Source organism: Musca domestica, unplaced genomic scaffold (genome assembly GCF_030504385.1).
Source record: "Musca domestica strain aabys unplaced genomic scaffold, Musca_domestica.polishedcontigs.V.1.1 22, whole genome shotgun sequence".
Taxonomy (NCBI): domain Eukaryota; kingdom Metazoa; phylum Arthropoda; class Insecta; order Diptera; family Muscidae; genus Musca; species Musca domestica.
The window spans coordinates 3,164,482-3,183,552 of NW_026712262.1; the positions used below are offsets into that span (position 1 = coordinate 3,164,482).

Consider the following 19,071-nt stretch of genomic DNA (forward strand, 5'->3'; position numbering starts at 1 on the left):
AAATAGGTTTACTTTTAATGAAAATCTCTCTGTTCAACAAGTACAAATTATTTTTGCACTGATTCAAAGCCATAATACATACACTGAACCCTTTTCTAGTATAGGCCTAATATGGGACGCAAATAAATGCTAACTAATAAACGAACCAGAGAGTTCTGAAATAGCGATGTACGCTGTTGCAAGTTCAAACCCGGCGCTAAGATCGCACAATCACTCGTTTACCTAACGAACTCTATGTCGTCTCCTAGATTCTGTTCCATTCAATTGTTTTAAACCTGAACGTTGCCAGGCCTGGATTAGGTAGCCGACGTTTTTCAGAATAATTTAAATTAAATTAATTGCGTATAGCAGTGATTTTGCGCGGACGGCTTGAACATTCTGTCGAATGTTACCCCCCATGATCTTAGGGTACTTTCTGGTCGTAATTTAATGTTTCTCGACCTGCACATCCATCTCAGTTCTCATCTCCGCACACCATGCGGTAAAAGGTGTGGCCGTTGATTTAATGGCGGATATTTTCATATTCCTTGCGTGGAAGTAGGCGCCAAATTCTGCGAGATAGGTGTTTAACATTGCTCGATGCGCATAGTATACGATCTCGATGCCGTCTGGAGGTCCCGAAATTCCGGAATGACCAAGGTTAAACAATTTCAGAGATATCATCCCACTTTGCGAAACTCCCTGTTTCACTCTACGAGGCTAGGACTTCTTGTTCCTGAATTCTACCTACGATTGGCGTCCACTCTTATAATTGACTGTACAACGTTTCAAACTTAGGTAGGTCTTTCTACACTTATCGGATTGACTGCATCAAATGCCTTTGATATGTTAAGGGCTACCAACACCGTTCTAGTCTTAGCAGTGCTGCTGTGCTGCTATGTTGTCGTTTTGATGGGTGGCAATTGAATTCCTTCCTCTGATGCTGGGGAGGAGTAAAGCTAGGAACACAATTGGAGCGAACGACGAATTTCGCCCTACGCGGCGACAAAATGAGCCGCGAAAATTCGTCGTATGGAACACAATACCGACGAAATTATAAAACAGCTGATGAAGTTGTTTACTTTTTGCTCATTTGTTGACTACAATGAAAATTATACAAGAACTCATAATTCTACGTTCTCTATTATAATTTCAGTTATGTCCATCTTCTCTATTATAAATTCACTGATATCCATCTTCACTCAGGCGCAAGTGCACAAATAAATAAACAAATTATTTATGTTTTTTTATACGAATAACAGATAGTAGAGTGACCATAACAAATTTTAAAGTAGATAGTAACTTTATTTACTAAAACACATAAAATTCGTACAAGTATGGCCACCTTGTACTGTTTTGTTCGCCGGTCGCCGGCGTATGAAATAGAAATAAAGCTAATTGAGTTCGCGGCGACCGACGAAATTTTCGCCGGCGCCGTGATTGTGTGCACTTCCATATACACATATGTGTTTTATTTTTGACGACGAACATACGCCGCGAAAAAATTCGTCGTTCGCTCCAATTGTGTTCCTAGCATAACGCGTCAAATATCTTTGCTACTGGCAAGAAAAGCGATATTGGCCCAAATGATTCGTATTTGCTGCCTTGCTTCAGTAATGGAACCATCCGTCCCATTCTCTAGACTTCGCGAACTATGTAGGTAGCTACTGGTAACTTTTATGAGATACTCAACCCGGACCAACGTTTTGGATGCCTTAGCGTTTCGGATGACATTTGCAACACCACTCATCGTAAATTGTGGTGGTGTTTTCTCGGCAGAAAGAGATCACTTCGCCTTATCGCTCTAGGGTTGCTCAACATATTGTCGATTAATAATAATAATAATAATAATAATAATAATAAACAAACGTTGTTTTTATAAAAACAACAATAAAGGGATAAAGCCTGACAAATTTGCAACAACAAAATACTACGGTTTCCCGAACAAACAAGCCAACACTGTTCTATTAATAGACAAGGCACGGTCGACGAAGGGGTTTTTGTTGTAACAGACAAAACCAACTTACATGGTTATGCTACTTCGTTCAGGTTGAACGAAAGCATAACAAGTGGAGAAAGATGTAAATGTTTATAAGTGCGGTTGTAAGATTTAGAAGACTTTCCAAAAGAATTTTAGTTTTATTTAATTCTTTGGTTCCTCTTCTATTGAGCTACGATCTCGTCACTTGGGTAAAAAAATTTAAAATAACTTCTGGGGAGAATATCCCAGACAAAAAACAAGGGAACTGATGAGGATTGGTGGCTCTTCCCCAAACCTAGGTATTCCCTGCCTTACCCCCTGGTAAACATTACCATCGTTCTCCACTAATAAACAAACGTTGTTTTTATAAAAACAACAATAAAGGGATAAAGCCTGACAATTTTGCAACAACAAAATACTACGGTATCCCGAACAAAGAAGCCAACACTGTTCTGTCGATGAAAATATTTAAAATTCACTCACCGTTATGTCGTTAAATGTGATAGAGGTCCCATTACACTTTTTCCCAGGGTTCGAGAGCGATTTAACTGTTCCCACAGCTTACTCATACCGGTTCAAACACTTCAAATTGTCTAGCCACTTGTTCCTGTAATGCTACTGTGCCAACCGCTTGAATTCAGCAGTCAATACATAGACTTTGGGATCCGTAGTGTGGGAACGATGGAACTCATCAAACTCTTTGGCTAGTCTCGCGATTTTTTGCTGACGGAATTAGTCAATTCCAAGCCTATGTAGGGTATTCGGCTGTAGATTTTATGATGTGTCGGAAAACCTTTCTGCTACTTTAAAATTAACAGAGTTGGACATTCTAAAGCGACGGTTGAACTCTTTATATTCAGGTTGATAAATTTTTACTCAAATGTGTATTGTGTCTGCAGAACTTTTGGTATTGAAAATGGGCCGTGTATGTCCATGTTTTTTTATAACCCCCTATTTTTGGTATTTTAGTGATTTATTCACCGGAATTGTTTCAAATTTGATATTTGAAGTTCGTAATGTATATTAAAGCCTATGACAGAAAATTGTCTGTGCATGTCCACGTCTTCGTATAGCCGCAATATAACGGTACCTCCCGATATTCAGTATTTATACCCTACAACACTATGTGTTGGGGGTATTATAAGTTTGATTGGGCCAAAAATTATGTAACACCTCGAAATATTGGTTTCCCACATAGGAAAGTATATATGGATCTTCCTAGCTCGCCGAGCTGAGTCGATCTAGCTATGTATGTCCGTCCGTCCGTCTGTCCGTCTGTCCATGTTAATTTGTAATCACTCTACAGGTCGCAATTATGGCCCGATCATCACGAAATTTAGAATGTAGGTGGGGCTTGGACCAGAATAGATCCCTATTGCTTTTGGAGATGATCGCCAAATGTTTAGGGGTTGAAATGGACCAAATACTGAAAAAATGTCGAATTTTGCAGTAGCTATACAGGTCGCAATTATAGACCAATCGACGCGAAATTTCGCATGTAGATAGAGTTTAGGGCGGGGAAGAAGCCTACTAATTTGGGTGGTCATCGGATAATATTTAGCGGGTAAAATATGCCATATCTTTTGTGTTGAAAAAATTCCAAATTTTTCATTAAACCGCGAATATTTTAAATCCCGGCGAAATCACAAAGCCATGACAAGGTTACTTCTGATCTTTAGATTGATGTTAACATCCAACAAATCGGATATATAGCAAAATATGTGCGATATATATGTCTATCAAAGAAGATATGCTTGAAAGATCTCATATATGTCGAGAACGGCTGAACTGATTTCGACAGTTCTCATTAATTCAGAATGGCCTCTTGGCAGGAAAGAAAAAACGTCTAAAAAAATCGCATAAAAATATCTCTTTTAAGATGAAAATATTGATTTTGTAAAATTTTCTCATATTTTTTCAATTTTGTCATATTTTCATTTTGAATTAAACATTTGGTAATATTTCTACAGCTAACAAAACTAAGTAGTTAGGATAACAGGATATCATATACAGATCGCATTTATGGCCCGATCCTTACGAAATTTTGCATGGAGATAAGAGGAGGGTCAGAATAGAAGCCTACTCTTTTTGGAGATGATCGCCATATATTTGGGGGTTGAAATGGACCAAAAAACTGCAAAATTGTCAGGAGGTCGTAATTATCGCCCGATACTCACGCACATTTGAATGGGGGTTACCGGACATTTCAAAAGCCAAGCAGTTTTGGATGGCCATCCAAAAATATTCAATGTGTGAAGGAGTTTGCCAACTTTTGTAGTCAAAATACGAAAATGTCCATTCCAGTGACTTTTTGGAGAATTCACAAATACAGGAAAGACGCACTTCTGACTATTTCGTTAATTAAATTGGAAATATATATAAACTGTATCGTTTATTATAGTGTTGTAGGGTATTCAACGGTCGGCCCCGCTCGACTGTAGCCTTTGCTTACTTGTTTGATGATTTTATTCATTCATTGGAATTGTTTCAAATTTGGTATTTAAAGTTCGTAATGTATACTATAGTCTATGACAGAAAATTGTCTGTGCAGGTCCACGCTTTGGTATAGCCCCCAAATAATGGTATCCCCCTATATTCGGTATTTTGATAATTTTTTCAAGTTTTGCATTTTAATATTGTAATGGTTTATGACAAAGGTTACCTTTGCAAGTCCATGTCGTCGTATAGACACTAATATAACGGCTATATTCGGTGTTTTTTAAGATTTTAACAGAATTGTTAACGAATTTTAATTTATTTATTTATTTGTTTTTTGAAAATTGCCAAATTTGTTCCAAATAGTGGGGGGTATTTAAAGTTCGGCCCGGCTGAACTACGGGTTTTTTACGTGTTAAACCTTAGTTCGTTATTTATAATCTAGATGGAGTTTTTATTGTAGAACTAATAAAGATTTTTCTGTCCCTATTTTCTGAAAACACTGAACAAACTTTGTTTTTCCTAAATAGTCCTTCTGTAATTAAATGGGGGCTGGTATGGCAGTTCTTGTCCGGCAGTCTGCAAACGTTGTAGGAAAAGATTGCTGAAATCACTGCAGTTGTAACATATTTTTAAGTTATTTTAGTCGGAAAATTATGTGTGAAAGAAATATTTTCATCTTCATTTTTTGTACCAAAAAACTCTTCAAAGAATTCCCCCTGCACATTGATGTTTCCATTTACATTTCATGCAATAGAAGTGAACAAATTACAACTTTTCAATCATTTTATTAGCTTTTAATAATTTATTACTGTTATCTAGTTTTATAATTTAATTCCAAACACTTTAAATAACATTTTATTTTGTTTGCTTTCTTCTATTTCAGTATCGTCCCAGTCAATGGTCATGGAGACGCGGCGAAGCTCGTTACACGGCTGCAACGATACACATGTAGACAATTAAACAATTTTAATTTTAGACTTTCTCTCTCGTTCTCGTTCTTGTACTATTTTTCTTGTTTATTTTAAAACTGCTGACACCAAACTGTTTTGCAATATTTTGTTCTTTCTATTGTTTTTTCCTTACATATCTCTGACCAAAAACAAAATAACCAATCATTCTGCTGTATGGTCTCAAAACAAATCTCGTTTTATGGACCCATCTATGTTATTGTTATTTTTCCTCTTACTCCCCCCCCACCCAGTCTTTGAATTTTCTTTAGTGGAATTTGTAACAAAAAATCGAAAATAATATATATTTTAATGTATTTTAACAAAGAAACGAACAACAAACGCAAGTAATAATTATTTCAAAGAAGAAGAAAAGACATTGTGAGACAGATGTGTAATAAGATGATGATAATGATGATGATTATAATGAAGAAGGAGAAGAAGAATATGGATTTCGTGTAAGATGTTTATTTTTATAACTATAAGAATCATTTGTATTGTAATATTTTCTTATCTTTATATATATGTATACATATAAAATTTATTGCTCATTGGCAAATTTGCTTTCAACTTTATAACTTTCTCAATGAGTACTCCTTATCCTTTGCTACTACTCTATTCCATTTCCTTTTTTTTTTGGTTAGGTTTCCTTCTCTGTCCCTGTTTGCATAAACAATTAATTATGTGGAAAATATTTTTTAGTTAAAATATTGTGATTTTTTATAATTTTTATTTGTAATATTAAAAATCTCTTGAGTTTATTATGTAATTACAACTACAAAAAAAAAACATAACTGTATGTGTCTCTGTATTAAGTTAACTTTTTCAAATAATTAAAAGAAAAAATATTTGAAAACAAAAAAACACAAAATGTTAATTTTTATTTTTGTGCATGATTTTATTTTGAATTGGGTACTTTTTTATGTTTTGAAAAGCACCAGGGGAGGTGAAAATGCAATTAACAACTTCACACACTATTATATTTACGGTGAGGATATTTAAGTGGTATATGACTTTAAATCGCGGTTGATCAGACGTTGGGTTACGAAGTTTTTCGTAAATATAACAATAGTATTTTTGTGTCCAATCGTCTTAGCGCTTAAACAATTTACTCATACAATCTCCTTTGGTAAACCACATTTATTTTAGTCTGGCTTCATTTTGGGTCGACCCATGAATGATTCCAAAAAAATCTATTCTAATTTTTACGAGAACATTTATGCTACTGAGGGGCTGAATTTTAGATTTAAAATGACTTACCATAGATGTTTGGGAGCTCAAAAATATCCTTATTTTGTACTATGCGGTTATATTTGAATATAATAAACATGTAGACAACGGGCTGTTGGCTTTGTCTTATTATCATGGTGAGCCTCGGCAAGTTTTTGCACAGTAAACATGCAAATGGAGCCAATCAGCCTACTTGAAATCATGAATTGCAATGGATTAACGTCGTTAAAGGATTTATGGAATAGTTTTCAAATCAGGCGTTATATTGTGCTATATATTATAAAAAGCGCAATTTGTATTAGAAAGATTAAATCACGCAGCGGTTCTATGTCAACCAAATGTCTTTATTAAAGTTTTAGAATTGAATGGAAAAAATATTGAAAACATTTTTTTCACATGAAACATATACACATAGGTCCACAAAATTTTTATAACCAAAGTAGTTATGTATAGAGTACAATATATATACATTGTTTATTTACAATTTATTGGTACTGGGCGAACGTCTGAATCATTTAATGCATTTACGTGTATTGCTGAAAAAAGAGATGTGGTGGGAAGTTTAGAAAGTTTCTAAAAAGTACTATTGAATACATGTTTTATACCAAGTTTCTGAGTATAATTTGAACGTGTATACAGCGTGGTTTTGAAAATCTGTCTACACGCATATTTATCTTTACATCGTCAACAAACCCAATCCAATCCAAACTTTCATTAGACATATAAATGGCAGGATTATGATCTAATTGGACCCCATTTTGGGCTATTTTCGATATTCCTCTTCCACCTTAATCGGTAGTCCAAACGAGTTTCAAAATATATGTCTTTCAAATAAAGGTCCAACCACATCATCCAGAATCTTCTGGGAGATAAAGAGTGAGAGTTAAGGTAGTTTCCTTTTCTTGGGCATTGGTGACCCTGAGAGTTAACCAAAAGTTCCCAGTATTAGGTCTAAAACGGTTTATATCTATTAAATGGTCGTTGTTGTTGTTGTAGCAGTGTTAGGTTAGGTTAGGTTAAAGGATGTGTGGCTGTGTAAAAACAACAACCACTCCACTCGGAGACCTACTGGCCCATTGTGATCATCCTAGTCTAGAAAAAAGTGGAAGTGAGGTAAGAAAGATAGTTAGTGTAGAAAATAAGATTTAGAAGAATTAGAAGAGCTAGTGGGTTTGCGTCCACGGTGTAATCAGCGTGTCGTCCTTAGCCATTTTAGTCTTCTGGCTAATTGAAGAATGACTGCTGGTTCTGTTTCGGAGAGGCATGACAGGTCAGGCAGTAAGTGCTTACCCAGAAGCCTATGTCTTACTCCGATAAGGGTAGGACAATGACAGAGTAAGTGTTCCACCGTTTCTGTTTCTTCCTCGTCCTGACATAGCCTGCAGTATTCAGTGTCGTCACCCCCCCCATTTTGAAGTCATGGCCTTTATGTTGCAATGACCTGTAATTAGGCCCACCACAAGCTTCAAGTCCAACTTCGTCATGGACAAGAGTGACCGTGATCTCCGTTCGGAGTTCACCGGCCAAATCTTTTTGGAGATGATGCATCCCCTTCCAGATAGCCAGTTCTGTTGAAATCTTCCAAGATAGTGTTTATGCAGAACTTGAAAGAAGTGGCATAAAGGTGGCTTCACTGAGCTCTCGATCTCTAGATCTACTGACTCAGATCCGCGTCTGGCCAATTCATCGGCAGATTCATTGCCAGATATGTTGCAGTGTCCAGGGACCCAACAGAGCTTGACAACTGACTTAAACTTTTCCAGGGCATTCTTGCACTCCAGAACAGCCATAGACTTGATTGTGAAAGAATTTAGAGCTTTTAGGGCCGCTTGACTATCGATATATATAGTCACCGGTCCATCCAGTTCGTTAATTCTATTATTCAGCAGTTCTATGGCCATTCTGACAGCAAATATTTCTGCCTGAAAAACGCTGCAATCGCTGTTTAGCCTGAAGGATCTTCGGATACTTAGGCTTTCACAGTAGACTCCAGCACCCGTTCCACTTTCCATCTTTGAACCATCAGTATAGACAGCTATACCGTCGAAAGGTGGCGTGCTATGGGACCAGATATCCCTGTTTGGTATGCGGATGTCAAGTAGATCAAAGCTGTGCCTAGGGAGTATATAGTCACTAGCTATAGCCTGATTACTTACGTTTTCCACATACTTAAGAATGACAGAGTGCCCGAAGGGTTGACTCCGCCATTGTCCCAATTCGTTGAGTCGCAGGGCACACCTAGCAGCTAGTTCCTCTACAAATAAGCCTAGAGGCTTTAAGTTGAGTAGGGTGTCTAGAGCGGATTGTGGCGTGCTCCTGACCGCTCCTGTAATTAGTAGCGATGCGACTCTTTGTACTTTGTCAATATTCTTGCTGAAGGTGATTTTCCGTAAGGAATGCCACCACACAAGTCCGCCATAGGTAAGGATTGGTCGGACGACTGACTCATATATCCATCGGATAATATGGGGTTTAAGCCCCCAACTCTTTCCTATGGAGTTCTTGCAGGAATAAAGTGCATTTAAGCCCTTTTTCGCTCGCTCCTCGATATTCCTTTTCCAGCTTAACTTCTGGTCTAGAATGGTACCGAGATATTTTGCTTCCGAAGAAAGGCTTAGAGTTACACCATCCAGCATTGGGAGAGAGAGGACGGGTATTTTCCGCCTCCTTGTAAAAAGTACGAGCTCAGTTTTAGATGGGTTCACGCCTAAACCATTGCAGCGCGCCCATCTGGAGAGTTTAACCAGAGCTCCCTGCATAAGATCCGTAATAGTTTGCGGAAATCTCCCAGCAATCAGCAGGACCACATCGTCGGCGTAAGCCACGACCTTTGTTCCGCTGTGTTCCAGATCAAGTAGAATGTTATTTATCACCAGAAGCCAAAGCAGTGGTGACAAAACGCCTCCTTGTGGGGTACCCCTAGTGACCGTTTTCCTAACAGAACACTCCCCGATGCTAGAGTTAATGATTCTGCTGCTGAGCATAACATCAATCCAGTCGACGAGAAGTGGTGGCACACTAAGTCTTTCGAGAGAACTGTGAATTGCCTCTAATGTAACATTATTGAAGGCCCCCTCGATATCGAGGAAGGCCGCCAACGTGAAACATGAGCTGTTCAGGTTCTTCTCTATATAACCCACGACGTCGTGCTGCGCTGACTCAACAGATTTGCCTTTCATATAGGCGTGCTGAGCAGTGCTTAAGGAGGTCAGGGGTATTAGAGATCTGATCTCTATGTCTATTAGTCTCTCTAGCGTTTTCAATAGAAAAGACGAGAGACTAATAGGCCTGTAGTCTTTTGGAAGAACATGGCTTGGCTTCCCAGCTTTGGGAATGTAAGTGACTGTAACTTCCCTCCACAGTAGTGGGATGTGAGAAAGACGCAGACAAGCCTTAAAAATCACCTCCAGGACTGGTATTATCTCCGCCGACGCATGCTGTAGCATGGCGGGGATAATGCCATCTGGACCCGGTGACTTAAAAGGTTTGAATGAGTTAATGGCCCACAAAATCTTGGGGGTGTTAACAATACTATTAGTCAGATTCACATCTTCCGTCCCACTATGCTGACTAGACCGTGTTGCCAATCGGTCAAATACCGCATCAGAGCAGTTCGGAAAGTGAGTACTGGCTAATAGATTGAGAGTCTCTAAACCTGAGTCAGTCCAGCTACCATCAGTCCGCTTTATGCTTCCAATGGATTTTGGGTCCTTTGAAAGTACTCTACGGAATCTGGAGGCTGCGTTGACATCATCTATGGACTCGGTGAAACACACCCAAGACCGTCTCTTGGCCTTCTTGATCTCACTGTTGTACTTATTGAAGGCTAGTTTATAAGCTTCCCAGTCCGTACCCAGTTTGGTCTTGTTGGCCTTATTGTATAGTCGTCTACTAGTCTTCCTGAGCTGAGCTAGGTCTTTCGACCTCCAGACAGGCTGGTGCCTTTTACCCGGGAAGGTTAGCGGACAGGCTCTTTCATAGCTGCCGATCAGGATCTTTGTTAGCAACTTGACGGAGTCGTCCACATCCGATGCCGAGGCCACTGGAAAATCACCAGTGGACTTAAGCATCCGTGCGGTATGCTCCGCAAATTGATTCCATCGAGCCCTTCTCGGGTTCCTATGCGGTTTTTGATTCAATCCCTCTACCGAAATTTGGAATGTTATTTTCCGGTGGTCCGAGAAGGAACACTCAGTCGAAACTTTCCAGTTCAGTATAAGTGATTCATCCATGTTAGTGAGAGTGAGATCTATGACCTCCTCCCTATTCTTAATACAAAAAGTCGCCTCCTTTCCCCGGTTACAGATTTTGAGATTATGAGATAAGATAAAATCAAAAATGTACTCACCTCTGGCATTGGTGTTACTACTGCCCCATTGAGAGTGATGAGCGTTTGCATCGCATCCAATGATGAGGCCGCCTTTTCCTCCCAGTACTGAGGCCAGCTCCTCTACCACTTGGCCTGGTGGGTCGGGGTGCTCGAAGGGAAGGTACAGGGAGACGAGGAATAGTGTTTTGCCCGTCCTAGTCTCCAGTCTGACCGCCGTGGCGTCTCCTCCGCTGAAATTGTTGAGGAAGATTAAGTTTAAGTTTTTCTTAGCGACGATACACGTTCTAACCTTTTCCCCATTGGAGGTGGCATAGGTGATGTACCGCTCACTCCCTAGCCCAGTTACCTTATTCTTAAAAATGTAAGGTTCCTGGACCAGGGCTATGTCAACTTCAAGCTTGGAGAGGGATAGGAGAAGCTCAGCCCCAGCTGCCTTGCAGTGATGCAGGTTAATCTGCACAATGCTAAGCAGCTGTGGCTTCGTTTCTCCTACTGCGACGGCGGCGTTAGACGGAACCGAATCCATCCTGTGCCGAAGTGCAATTTCCCTCCTCGAGCCTGAAGGTATTCCTGGCCAGCAGTATCAACAGAAACCTTTATGACCAGGCCCCCTCCCTCCGTACTTGAGCCAACCAAACGCCAGCCGTCCGTGCAGAGATTGGGATTCTGCTTCCCCAATATTATCAGCACGCGTGCCGGGTCCACAGAGGGCGGCGGCACCCATGCTGTCAAAATCCTCCTGCAGGGGATATCCTTCAGGGATACAGCAGCAAGTGCACTTCCATCCCAAAGTTCCTGAAGGCCAGCTACTGCGGTCACGAGGAAGTTCTTTGACTCCTCATTTTCGCAGCAGATGACCTTCACTCCCTTGTAGACGGTAGCACTGCCAAACTGTAACCTAGAAGGATCCTCCCCCAGGAAAACCTGTTCCCTCAGACGGTCCTAAATGACAAGCCACCGACTTTCGCTGATTTTGCCTTCCGGCTCAGCTCGGTCGATGACCGCTACACGGAGATTGTCCGGGTACAGGGTTTGGGAGTGTTTCCTCTTCCTTGATGTCTGGCTTGAAGGTTGTGGGTTGGTGGTAGCAGGCTTCGCCTTAGCAGACCTAGGGTCCACTGAGGCTGCTTGCACCGGCCTTGCCACTACCTCCCTACCAGCTGCAGCTACTGGCGTAGAAGCCGCAGTTGGCGGAGGAGGAAGTTTGCCCGTTAACGGTTACTTTGCCTCGGGATGTGGTTCCTCCGTTGACCGTCCTCTCTTCATCGTTACCCGAGAAGAGGATTTGGCCTCCTTTGGTTCCACCGGGGCAGGATTTCCGTTAGGGGCGTCCTTCCTTTTGTTCCTCCGTTTTCCTGAGTTAGAAGTGGTGGGGGCTACACTAGATTCCGTTGGTGGTGCAACAGCCGAAGCTGTCTTTCCACCGCCGGGAGAGGTGTTGCCCTTCACCCCAGCCCCACTAGTTGGCTTATCCTCAGACGGACTTACCTTGTTAGCGGGGGCTGTAAAGAGAGAGGCAAGGTCCTTTTCAAGTGTACATTTAGGCACTTCCGGATGGTTCTTCTCGAACTTCCTTATTGCCTTCATGTTCACCCTAATCAGGGCTTTTTCCCTCTCTGTAATTTGTAAGGGTTCGCGACCGATGAAGCTCTTACAGTACCTCACCGACCGTTTGTAACCCTTCCTTATTTTTACCTCCTTCGATCCGGAGGCATCGCGGTTGGTTGGAACATCAGTGTCCCTTTCCACGACGCCATCCTCGATCCGGAGGTTGGTCGCATCGGTAGGTACCGATGTAACCCCTTCCACAGGAGTTGACCCCCCCTTGGCAGCAGATTGAGTGCTCTCTATAGTTTTTGAAGCTGACTCACTCCTCAAGGATGAGGGTATGACGGTGACGTCAAGTTCCTCATCAGAGAGGGGTGAGTCATTCCCAAAGCCGGAGGGCACACTCTCTTGGCTGAGCCTTAGAGTGGTCTTCTCTAGAAGGGCGGACAACTGTTCACTCTGTCGCTGTATGCTTTCACATACTATGTCTCTTTACGTTTCCAGAGTCACGTCCCCGCCCGAAGTTAAAATCTTGTCCATGGCCATGTCCTGGGTCGACACCTCCGAAGAGGTGGTTGAATGATTGTCGGTTAATGTTTGTGTTTTTGTTGTTGTTTTTTGATTAGTTTTGTTCTCCATAAGTTATCGGGACATTGGAGGTGACGAGGTCCGCCATGACATAGCCTCCATATCATGGTAAGGACTTGGCAGCTAAGCCTGTTACTCGTCGATGCGCCCAGGTATCGACGAGGCAACCGTTCTAATACAGTCGGTACCCTGACTGCAAACCTTTAACACCCCAGCATTAGGGAGTCCGTTGCGGTGGACCAGGCCGTTGACTGGATAGTTTAGGGGCGCCAGTGCCGCCTCGTCGAGTCCAGGGATCACAGGCACTCGGGTATTTAGTCCGAGACTCTCCCCCTAGAAACCGCTGAGCTGTCCGCGACTGCTTATTTGATTCGCAGCTACCCGATATATCTACCGGGCGTCCCACTATCCGCAACCCGTGGACGCGTCCGGTAGCACTCAGCTATGCTTCCGCGAACGGCGGAAAAGCAGTGTTAACATGCTCCGTTGTTTTTATATTGATTAATACGATTCTTCCTCAATGTCCAGGTTTGGGAATTCTGCTACCTTTATGTGCTGTTGCCAGTCATCCTCTGGACTGAGTTGGGTAGGCTTGGCTGGACAATTAAACAGATGCAGCGTGTTGTATTCCGCACATTTTCGTCAATTCGTGCTCAATACGAATTGAGATGGCTACACCACCCTGAACGTAATTGCGCCAAAACTACCCTGGTTTGTCTAGGCAGCTGACGTTCTTCAGCTTCAATGGATGGAGGGTGGACTCCGAGGACGGCATTCATTTTATAATTGCTAATAGCATCTGCGACTGCGTCTGTATGAATGCCATTCAGACCTGCCTAATAGGCTTCTTGATAGAGAACCTCTAGACCTCTTGTAGCGCTGGACCTCCCTTTCTAGATCATGCAGGTCCTTCCTGACACGCCTGGAAGGGGAGTTCTGTCAACCATATGGTGGTTAGGATGACTCCCCCGATAACACTTAAGCAGGTACTGCAACGAAAGCATATGATTATGCTGACGTAAGGGAAGAACCTTCGTCTCCTCATATAAATGGTCCACAGGAGTCATGAGGAGGCACCCTGTTGCAGTTCTCAGGTCGGCATTCTGGCAGGTCTGAATACTTTTCCACTACGTTGCACTCGTATTCGCAGACCACACTGGAGCCGCATAGCTAACCACAGACCGACATATCGCTTTATAAGAGGTCAACAAGGTTTCCTTATCTGCACCTCAAGTGCTGCCGGCTAGCGCCTTGAGGACCTTGTTCCTACTTTTCTTTTTATCGCAGATAGCTGGGCTTGCGCGGAAGACTTGAATATTCTAGTAGTTGGTGGTCGGAATTATGTGCCCCTCGACCTGCACATTCAGCTGTGTTCTCATCTCCGCAGTCCATGTGGTAAATATTGTGACCGTCGATTTAGTGGCGGTTATTTTTATATTCCTCATGAACTATAGGACCCGACATCATGATCGTTCAGTCATCCAAACCGTGTTAATGGTTAGCAACTGAATAGCTTCCTCTGATAATGCTGGCGACAAAAGCGAAATTGGCCTGTATGATTCGTCTTTGCTGGCCTCCTTGGAAGGCTTCAGTAGCGGGACCACCCTGCCCATTTTCTAGGCTTCGGGAACGATGTGGGTGACTAATGACAAGTTAAGGACTTTGGTTCCTGGCATATCCAGTGGCTTCAACATTACCATTGATATTTCGTCCGGGCCCAGCAACATCATCCATCGTAAACTGTGGAGGTACATCGTCGGCAGGAAGAGCTCTTATACTCTTCGCCTCGCCCTATCACTCTCGGGGTGCTCGACAAATTGGCGGTTGAAATGGTCAGCACACCTCTTCTGATCAGTCACCGTTACGTCGTTAAATGTGACTGCTGTCCTATCATCCTTTTTCCCAGAAATCGAGAGTGACATAACCGTTACCCCCAGTTTACTCAAATAGGTTCCAATTTTGCAACACTTCAGATAGTCTAGCCAATTTTTCCGCCTATACTCCTGTATCAACCTGTTGTCTTCCACTTTCAGCTCACTGACTCTGGGATCCGTAGGGTCACATTGCCTCTGCTGGGAAATTTGGTCTTACTTCGGGTATTCGACCAGCAGGTATATAGCGAGCGGCTGCAGCTTTAATGATGTCAAGGAAAATCCTTTCTGCTACACGAACATCAGTAGGGGATTGGGCAGTTCTATGAAGCGAAGGTTGGTTGGCTATCCCATGGTTAAGGAAAGTGCGGCGTTCAGAGGTTATGAAATCGGGCGACCTACTTATGGAGACGATTATCGGGAGATGGTCTGAGCCAAGAGAAATGACGGGTTGCCAAGTCACGTCATTTATCAGACCGGGTGACACAATGGTTATATCTGGCGAACTGTGACACCATCCTCTTATTCCGCTGGGGCATCCTCGTTTACCGTGCAAAATGTGGAGCAGTCAATCTGCTCTGCCAACGCTGATCCCCTCTAGTCATTACCTAGGACGGAATGCCACAACTCATGGTGGGCATTAAAATCCTCTAGTACAAGGAGGTTATTGCCTTCCAAAAGTGGGGTTATATTAGGCAAGTAACGCGGTTCACAGCTATTAACCGGCGGGATATACACATTAAGCACCTCTACCTTGGCAGTTCCACACTTGACTGCTATGTACAGGTCACTAGAGACTAGCACAAGCAAGATAGGTCTGTATTGAACAGAATGGTGTATCAGGAACGCTAATCCCCCACCTCCACTTCTGGTGCGATCTTTCCTCAATACGTTGTAACCTTTTCAACGTTGTAAGCTACAGTTTTCATTGAGCTTAGTTTCCTGCACCGCTGCGATCTTAATATTCCTCCGATTCATAAAATCCACTATCTCCTCAATTTTACCTCGGAGTCCGTTGCAATTGAATTGCAAGAATGATGCACTGTCCGGAATTTGAAAAGCAACATGTGGCGTTAGGTTCTGCGGTGAAGGTTGCTGTTCTGGAGACTGCGGGGGAGTCCCATACTCCGACGACAACTCAGAAGTTGACGACGAGGTCGTGGACTCACTGGGAACGATGTTGGTACAGCACGATGCAACATAGTCCCTATCGCTATAGTCTCGCAACCGGGTTAAACCGGAACAGTTCCTAAAATCCACCCATCCTCCGCATCCATTACATCGCACCGAGACTGATCTATGGTGGATGATGTTTTGGCAAACCGTACAGAACCATGGTCCGCGGTTTTCCTCAATCCCGACACGGACCAAAAGAATCCGGAGTAAGCATTCTGGGAAGTGCTGCTCCTAATAAAGAAAAATAAACAAACACGAACATGTATACACTGGGTTGGCAGCCGCTGGCCGAAACTGAAGTGTTGTTGTTTCGGGTCAATCCGATGTCGTAGAACCCGCTGCCGTGGGATTGGTCCGTCTGTCTGTGTGTCTGTTCGCCTGTCCGTTGAAATCACGATACATCCCACATTATTTGACGTAGGTACCGACGTAGATCAAAATTTAGCAGAACAATTTGTATTGTGCCTATAAGATATTGAAAATGATATATATCGGTCCACGTTTTGGTATATTCGGTATTTTATTGATTTTTGCACACTTTTCCACGGATTTGTCTAAACATTGGTATTTGTAAGTCATAATGGGTTCTAGTTCCGGTGGCGAAACATTGTATGTATAGGCCCACGTTTTGGTATAGCCCCCATACATAAGGGTACCTCTCAATATTCGGTATGTTGAGGATTTTTGTCACGATTTTTTTTACGGATTTGTCTAAAAATTGGGATTTGTTGGCCATGATGGGTTCTAGCTCCGGCGGCGAAACATTGTATGTAAAGGCACACGTTTTGGTATAGCCCCCATATATCGGCACCTAATGATATTCAGCAATTTTATGATTTTTGCCACATTTATGTAACGGGTTTGTCCAGAAATTGGTATTTGCAGTTCGTAATGGGTTGTAGCTCGTGTGGCGAAACATTGAACGTTTTGGTATACCCCCCATATAACAGTGCCTGCCGACACTCCATATTTTGATAAAAATTTGTATTTTTAGTTCAAAATGGATTCTAGCCCATTGGCAGAACATTGAATATTTAGTTAAGTGGAGGATATTTAAATTTCGGTCTAGCCGATGTTAATGTTTTTTTACTTGCTAAATTTAGTTTAACCGTTATTATTACCTTTATTTTCATCAACGAATTTTTTGAAATAATTTTTGCGAAAAAATCTAAACTACATAATGGAACTATTATTGTTTTTATTTCTGATATCAGAGGTATTCAACATATTTGGATTAGGAGAGTTTTTATTGTTATACAGATATAACCTTTTTCATTTATGCAAAAAGCGATACTTTCAGTGTTCATTTATGAATATCCGCCCAGCTTTCTGTCCATTTTTTCCAGCACCGATTGCATTTATTTTCAACTGGCATGAATTGTGACTTTCATGTAATTGTATTTTTTTGCAAACCTGACTAAGATTATTTAAATACGCATGATAAAAATTTGAAAAATAATAATGAAAAAAAAAAAACCTCTGAGTCTATCCTCTGAGCACCTAAGGTCATTTTCCCTCAAAACGTGATTTTTATTTCGAGTTAACTTGTTTTATTTTGACTCTCCCTGTTTGATATCAAGTTTTCCCCCGATAAAAGGTATCGTAATCTAAAAACCATCAATGATGAAGATTTTGGTCCAATGTTTTACATATGTATGTACTATATGATAAAAAATAATAAATATAAAATATAAAATTTATAGCACCCCTATAATACACATTTGTACGTATTTGTAAGTATAATTTTTAGCCATTTAATTAAGAAGGTCAAAGGTTGCGTAAACATAAATTATTAACTACAATTAATAATAAAGAAACAACTACGACTAATGCAAAAATTTAAGCAACAAAAAATAATTTAAAAAAAACATGAAATGTAATTTAATACACATACAAACAAACATGCATATTATATATTGTAATAAAAAATCAAATTAAATTGTCATGTGTGTTTTTATTGAAAGAAATGTAAGAGGTTTGGTAAGTAGAGCAATGATTCATTCTAAAATTACAAAAAATACAATATAAAAAAATTAATATTTTTTATTATGATTTAAAGTGTGTATTTTGTATTGTTGAGAACTTGAGTTTTTTTAATCACAGTTTTATTTCATTCTAAAACTGAGAGCATACATTTTGTTCTAAAGCATGTAAAAAAGCTGTAAATTCGGTTGGGTCAAACTTTGAATACCCTACACCATTTGGAACAAATTTGCTAATTTTCAAAAAAAAAGAAAAAAATCCGTTAAAAGGAGGTATCGTTATATGGGGATTATGCGAAGATGAGGACCTGCACAGACAATTTGTCTGTATAGACAAATAATATCAAATGTGAAACAATTCCGGTGAATTATGTCGCTAAAAGCATCAAAATACCGAATATCGGAAGGTACCGTATGTAGGGCTAGGCATCAGGCATTGGCTGCAGTACCCATTACAAACTTCAAGTACCAAATTTGAAACAATTCCCGTGAATAATGTCGCTAAAATCATCAAAATACAGAATATTGGGAGCTACCGTTATATGGGGCTATACCAAAACGTGGACCTGCACAGACAATTTTCTGTCATAGGCTATAGTATCCATTACGACTTCGAATACAAAATTTGAAACAATTCCGGTGAATAATGTCGATAAAATCCTCAAAATATCGAATATCGGGAGGTACCGTTATATGGGGGCTATACGAAGACGTGGACCTTCACAGACAATTTTCTGTCATAGGCTGTAGTATCCATTACGAACTTTAAATACCAAATTTGAGATAATTCCGTTGAATTATGTCGCTTAAATCACCAAAATACCGAAAATAGCGGGTACTATTATATGGGACCTATATGGCCCATTTTCAATACCAAAAGTCCTTCAGACATAATATACATTTGAGTAAAATTTTAAAAAGGAGTTGGGCTGTTATGATTAAGAAAAACCATTTGCAATTTGACTACTGCAGACTATGTGAAGATGAAGAAGAGGTAGAG

The 19,071-nt window shown here is 41.1% G+C and overlaps 1 protein-coding gene across 3 annotated transcripts in view; it reads left to right on the top strand.

The window, feature by feature from the left end:
- The window catches only part of LOC101901769 (plexin domain-containing protein 1), a 68,246-nt gene extending 62,106 nt beyond the window's left edge, over positions 1 to 6,140 (top strand). For all 3 annotated transcript variants that reach the window (XM_059122999.1, XM_059123001.1, XM_059123000.1), the window contains one exon: positions 5,283 to 6,140. In XM_059122999.1, the coding sequence (XP_058978982.1) occupies positions 5,283 to 5,351 (69 nt within the window). In that variant the 3' untranslated portion in view covers positions 5,352 to 6,140. The remainder of the gene's footprint in view (positions 1 to 5,282) is intronic.
- Positions 6,141 to 19,071: the final 12,931 nt, after the last annotated feature.